This window comes from Melitaea cinxia, chromosome 3 (genome assembly GCF_905220565.1).
Source record: "Melitaea cinxia chromosome 3, ilMelCinx1.1, whole genome shotgun sequence".
Classification (NCBI taxonomy): Eukaryota; Metazoa; Arthropoda; class Insecta; order Lepidoptera; family Nymphalidae; genus Melitaea; species Melitaea cinxia.
The window spans coordinates 2,791,938-2,799,130 of record NC_059396.1 but is presented as its reverse complement, the minus strand read 5'-3'; the positions used below and the strand labels follow the sequence as shown (position 1 = coordinate 2,799,130).

Sequence of the window (7,193 nt, the reverse complement as noted above, 5' to 3'; positions counted from 1 at the left end):
TTGAATTCAATAACTTGATCAGAATGATTTTATTTTTTAAATTTTAATAAAGTCGCGACAAGCTTTTATATCATATAACTTTTTGTATCAACGTCATGTGTTGATAGTAAAAGTTTTTAAGGAAAAGCTTATTTTGTTCTTTTTGGTGTATTTGACTAAAATATTATTTTTCGAAGTTTTTTTTTGACAAGAAGGTCGGTGTACACAGTGACGAATTTTACAAAAAAAAAATTTAATATTTATTTATTTTATTTATAATCGACTGAATTATACATGACTACGAATTCGCGTAGTTTATCTCCTCTTATGATTCATTAGTCGTTAAACCCTTGAATAATTTGTTTGTGAAATAAAAACACTCTTTCGCGGTATTGCATCTTCGAAAATGTATCGAAATTGACCACTTCAACTTACGCGGAATTTTTACAAGGATGAAATAAACAATTAATAAATATATTAAATTTCATTACTTATTAGGAGATATTTTACAGTTAGCATTCTAAAAAAGCCCTGACGCCATTTTTGGCATGAGCTTGTGGAGGCCTATGTCCAGCAGATGACTGCAATAGGCTGAAATGATGATGATGCTGATTCTGACAACATAATGTAGGCAACAAAAATACTTCGAGCTATTTCTTTACATAAATCAGTTCATTTGTAATTAATGTAGAAAAAAATGACAAACTTGAAAAGGTTCCAAAACCAAAAATTTATGTCTCGCATAATGTGGTACCAGCAATTTTCTTCAAAAAAGTTTTATATATCAATGATATTACCAAAAAAAAAAAAATTTTTTTTCTTGTATTCGAATTCTAATCTTTCCTCTTTTTTCTAAGATCATTGCATCTGTTTAAGGTTGAAATAAAACATGTTTTTCCATACTAATATGTCAAATATAAGCTTGTTCCTTTTAGCTAACGACGCATGCATCTTATTACACGTACATGATTAAAATTTTTGACGAAACATTGGATTTTGATAAATTTGACGTTCCATTCCAAATTCATTTCCTTAATAGTATCCTTATTCTTTTCAACGTTTTATTATTTAAACTTTAAAAAATCTCATGATTTCATCATTCCAAACACCTGTTATTAAAATTTTCCACACGTTTTGTGATATAAGTATTATGGTTTTAAGTTTATTTGTATTTTCAGTGAGTCATCAACAAAAAGGCAATTCAACTTTTACATTTATTTATTTTCAAGTCCAGTTTTTCTTCGAAAAATCCGACAAACAACGAACAATATGACCATTCTTTCTAGGACATGACACGCAGATACGCGGTTTTGACTTTTTATCATTTGAACCATTTTTATGAGACGAAGAACTCCGCTGACTTAATGGGACGATGGCAACTCCTATATACCCTCTACCCACGAAATCTCAATTTTGATTTTTTTGTAGTTACGCTGTATTAGCTCTTAGTTACTCGGTATTGCAGTATCTCAGACTATACCTAAAAAGCCTATACTTATTGTTCAGATGAAGAATAAATTATTGTTCAGATAAAAATAGAAATATATATAAATATATATACTTCAAGGCTTCAAATGTATATAGTAGTACGTATATGTAAAAACCGACACAATCACTATTTAATAATAAGATAACAATTTTTTAAAATATAATTAATAGATAAACTTGTAATTATTTCGGTTTCGATAAATATTGTTTATTTATATTATTAATAAAATAAAATCGTTTAGACGTTTCTATTTACGAGTAGGTGTGAATTTTTTGAATAATACATTTACATGAAAGATTATATCTTCACGAATTGCTTATGACCAGGCTCTTCACACACTTATAAAGTACCACAGAGAAACTTTGCTCCTAAGGTAATGTTTTTAAGGAACCGACCTGTTTCTCGTACATTTTTAGTTTTTCTATTCGACTATTTATCTATTAAAAATCAAATACGTATCTTTAATTTATATCTTCTTTATAATACAAAAAAAAAACAAGAAGATTAAAAAATATTAATAACAAATTATAATTACAAGTTTTATTTATAAAATTTAATGAATGGATATTCCCTAATTTTTATGCATTACTATAAAATTTCCTCTGAACATAAATCAACATGAAATACAATCAGGATTAGGCAGGAAAAAAAAGTTCAGGTACAACTAGTGTCGCATAAATGTAAAGAAAGTTATGAGTTCTATTAATTATAACGTGACAATCTTATTTGATATATTTTCTTGGAATCGTACTTTAGATTATCACGAGACACACAGACAAACGGATGATTGCACAATAGGTACCATTACATGTAATGTTAGTTGTGAGAGTTAAAAATAATATTACGGAACCAAATTTCGTCTTGGAATGCTTTATCGCAAGCACGTGACTGAACCGTGCTATCATTCGGCAGGCGAGTGCTCGGAATTATTCCATACTAATTAAATTCTTTGTCTGTGCTTCTACGACGAATTTGTTTACGATCATATTATTAACTTTTAATATTTTAATACTCGTATTTTTTTAAATATGGCGTAATAAACCATTCACATTAAGTATTACTAACCTAAGTATCGAACCTAATTCTATGAACCCTATTCTATCATGAGCGGGGATCGAATCCGCAACCGTTGACGTAAAAGCCTGATATTGTGACGACTGCACCTGTTAGTCATATTTCTACAATTTCAATTTTAACCTGTTTCCGTTTGTAACATTATGTCACTGTTTTAATTCTGTACCTCCTGTTACGAGTGATATAAGTCGAGTTATACCCCTTTTTTATCTTAACATGGGCATTATTTAATGGATAACTGATTTTATGCTAGTCTACTGAATTGTGTTTAATTATATGCATGTGTTTACCTACATGAGTTGCGGACTTAGATTGAGCAATGTATGTTCCGTTTTGTAATTAATGTTTTAGTGTAATAACTGCTGGTAAAATAATTAATAAATAAAATGTGAAAAAAGTAACGAATATTTTGGTTCAATTAACCTTATTTTGTCTGTTATAATTACGGAAATAATTTTTTGCAATGGAAAAAATCTCATGAAACATGGACAAATGCAGACCAAATTCTCATACCGAGTTATAAGAGCATAAGAGTTCTCGTAGACTCTCATAACTCGGTATGAGATTTTGGTCCGCATTTGTCCATGTTTCATGAGATTTTTTTCATAGGGGAGATATCTCTGATAAAAAATTCGTGAATATCAAAATTTGTCAATTTGTAACCCTTTGTCAGAAATAAATAAATGTTTTTCGTCTTTTATGATGTGAGTGATTTAAGTGCGATTGTTTTGAATTTCACATTACGTATTCAGTACAATTTTCGTGAATACTAATGTATCTAGAGTTATCTCCCTTTGGACCTAAACTATCTCAAATTGTTAAAATTCTGGTAAATTATGTGAATAGACGAGGTAACAAAAAAAAAATGTCTGAAGGGTTAAGGGGTATATATTTGTATTCTCTTTGAAGAACTTTGCGGAAATGGAAAATTTTAACCTCTATTAAGTTTTTTTCGTAAATTACTTTAAAAATTATATATTACCCAAAAAAAAAACTAAGGTGTATGTTGGAAAGAGAGTGTTTTACTTTACAAGAGAAAATACTCCCCTTGAACCACGAACAATATTTTTTTTGACATCTTATTTTTACTCCCCTATAAAATAATTATTTTCGACTTGTATCACTTGTCACAGGAGGCACAGAATTAAAAGATTATGTAGTTGGAATATTTATTAATGAGAATATTTCTTTTTTGATAATTGTTTGGTATTTTCTAAGTATTTATTTTTAAGATACCACGGCGCGATAAGGAGTCACGGAGCGTTATCAGTGCCACGCGCGGAGGCGGTCGTGCGCTTCGCCAGTCGCCCGCCGGCGTTCCAGCGACCTCTCGCGGAGCCTCGCGTGATCCACAGTTGGACTTCTGCTCGCATATGACACCCACCACCCCAATTACAAATTGTGTCAGGATTGAGGTTTATATGTGCATAAGTGTATCGTAAATAGTGTTACAGTGAAGTGATAAAGAAAACGACAGTGTTTATATATCAATTTCTTATATTCTTTGAATCTTACCATCATCATTAGCATAGACTTACAGCTAGTAACTACTTAAGTAGTCAGATAGAACAGTCTTTATTCAGTACTAAAATTAGGTGACGATCTCGCGATCGCGATCACAGAGGTGAAGGTAGCAGGCGAGGCGCGGGCGCGGTCGGGGCGCGTTCTTTGGCGTGACGCTTGACGTGCTTGGCGAGGTGGTCGGAGCGCATAAAACGACGGCTACATACGCGGCATCCGAACTTCTTTTCTCCCGTGTGCGTGCGTTTGTGCCGTGACAGCTCGTCTGAGCGAGAGAATCGTCGCTCGCAGCCCGGCCAACCACAGCGGAAGGGACGCTCGCCGGTATGAGTCCGGGCGTGAGCCTTCAGGTGTGAGGACTTGAAATAGTTCTTCCCACAGCCGGGGTACGCGCACTCGTAGAGACGTCTCCTTGCGGCGGGGGCGGGGGCGACTAGCCACAATGCGGTAGTGGGTAGCAGCGCGCCCGGTACTAGCACAGCCGGGGCGGGCCGGGGCGCGAGGGGCACCCACCCAGGGGTGGACGCAGTCGATACTTGCGGCACCCTCTGCTCATCACGTTTGGGTGGCGAACACTCCGGGTGCGGCGAAGGAACTCTAGCCTCCTCTTCTACAGGTTTCGGACTGGGCGGGGCCGGAGGCGGCGATTGCGTCTGACTCGCTATGTATTTAGCTTGTGAGTAGCTGTGGCCTCGGTTCATTTTGAATTTGAGGGTCTTGAGGATGTTCATTGTTGTCGGAGGCGGGGGTAGCGGTTCGGGGCTGCAGGTGCCGTCCTTGTGCGCCCGCATTATTACAGAGGGGCGCGTGCAGGGCTCCGGCGGCGGCGTGGCCAGTAACAGCCTCGCTAGTTCGCAGCGAGACCGTTTGCTGCATTCATCCTCGCCTTCGGAATCTGAGGGTTGTGGGGTGACGAGCCCGGCCGGAGGAGACTCCCGGGCACGCTTCACTGCTGCCTTCTTCAGAGGCAACTCGACCTGCGAGACAAAGACAACATACATAAGTGATTGCTCACTAGCCCAGAGCACGCGCGCTCTGCGTGATCGCGCGCTGCGCTCCTGCCATACGATTGCACAAGGTACCGTTTTATTCTGGGTACAAGGTTTGTACTTATTTTTTATTTTCTAGGAAATAGAATAAAAGTTTCGGTTAACAAAAAAAAAAAAAAAAAAACAAATGTCAACACTCACTTTTACGTCCATCAACGGCGGCGTTGACGGCGGGGAGAGGGGTCCGCAAACATCTAGCATAGTGGACATGGTGACTAAGGTATTATCATTCAACGTTCTCAACTTTCTTTTTATTTCACAAAACTCGCGGGCTCGGTGCGTAGTTAATCGCTAGAGAGCCTTGTAGTTTCGTCGGCGATCCGCAGACGAATAAACCGCACAGCGAGCGTTCGAGCAACGAGGCACGGGCTGGCGCGGGGTGCGGGCGGCGGGCGACCAATGGGAGCGGACGGCGCGGCGCGGTGGGCCAATGGCGAAGGACCGATCACGCAGGCGACGCGTGCCGGCGCGTGGCGTTCACGTGCACACCGAGTGACGACGGCGAGGTCGCGGCGTGACGTCACCGGCGCGCCCCCGCGTGACGTCGCAGGGGCGCGGGCGCGCAAGGTCGCAATCGTACGCGAACCGTCATCGTCACACCGCGCTCCGTCACACTGTCACTCCGTCACATGTCTCTGCTACAATTTTGACAGATGCCAACGACCGAAAGAAAATACAGAATAGCGCGTGTAGAAGATCTAAGAAAGCATAACAACATCGCATTAGGTATAATAAAGAGCTTTATCCGTATCTGGGTAGGTATGAATATTCTAGATAGTAAACACGCGCTGTCAGGGCCGTCGTAGTCAGATAGGCGCGCTGGCTGGCTCGCTTGGAAATTCGCACGCTATGATTTGTCAATGAGCGATGATCGTTTTTGTTTTAAATTTTAGTGACTTAAAAAAATGTTAAAATAATAAAAAATACCGCAATATTTTCTTGTGCGAAAATGAATCTCAATACAAGTATATAAGGGGGGCAGTTCTGTATTCCCACGGCCTATCTTATCTGTAGGTCGGGGGCTTGATAACATTATTTTGAACGTTTATCTAATATACATTATACATAAATATATGATGAAAATGTAAGTATATCACTAATAAAATTTTATTATTTAATTATATTTTGGTTTACCTAAAAAATCGGAACTAAGAAAATTTTTTGCCTAACTATTTAAAAAAATAGCTATTTTTTCATTTTATAGTTTTTTTTCTATCATATTTCTTTATCTAACCATCGGAAACGAAAAAAAAGGAAAATCTAATAAAAATCTATGGAATAATTTGACCTTCATTTCCCGCTTAATCTATTATAATACATAATTCGTAGTTATTTTTACAATCTAAACTATATAATAGACCTCTTCTTGAGTAGTATTTTAAACAAGTTACAAAGTCCTTTAAACAGAAAAAAACGGAATCATTAAACTATCCGTCTATTCTAGTATGAAATTAACAAAGCTTGTTATAATTATATTGTGAATCTCGCAACTTTCCTCATAGTTGACTGACACCAAACAAGATGGGGTGACGTCACTGACCGCCGAGTTACACCGTGAAAGTATCACGCGGCCACCGAATGACTCGCATGGTGCAAGTCATGACCGCATAGAATTTTTTGACTTAATTTTCCTAACGTAATTTCAATTATCATATTTAATTTTTGAACATAATCATTATGTATTTAAAATAAATAGAAAGCAATAAGGTTTTAGTCAAAGAATTAATTGATAAGTAGTAATATTAAGACATTTTTAAAAACCTATACGTAAATCTATTAACTATAAATTATCGTACTATTTCTGGTATTTTATACAAATGTTAATGATAGCAATTTCAAACGTTAAATTTAACTTTCATGTGTATCTTATATTGTTAGGTAATGAAAAATGTAAAAGAAAAAAATGAAGTGAAACTGTTCAACACATTCGTTAATAGCGTATTAGCGTATAAATAGCGAACAAAATCTGTCACGAAAGTTTGATTGAATATACAGAAGACTTTTTATACATGAAAGATGATTATTGTGATTTATAAATGATGGACAAATAAATCACATATTGTAATGAAATTAAACATAAA

The 7,193-nt window shown here is 36.7% G+C and overlaps 1 protein-coding gene across 1 annotated transcript; it reads right to left on the bottom strand.

Annotated features, from left to right (window-relative positions):
• Positions 1–4,021: 4,021 nt before the first annotated feature.
• Positions 4,022–5,456, bottom strand: LOC123668941 (Krueppel-like factor 16). The gene is made up of 2 exons (XM_045602637.1): positions 5,254–5,456; positions 4,022–5,040 (listed from the first exon to the last, which is right to left on the bottom strand). The coding sequence occupies exons 1-2, from the start codon at positions 5,320–5,322 to the stop codon at positions 4,159–4,161; spliced, it is 951 nt and encodes a 316-aa protein (XP_045458593.1). The 5' UTR covers positions 5,323–5,456; the 3' UTR covers positions 4,022–4,158.
• Between the last annotated feature and the right edge of the window lie 1,737 nt (positions 5,457–7,193).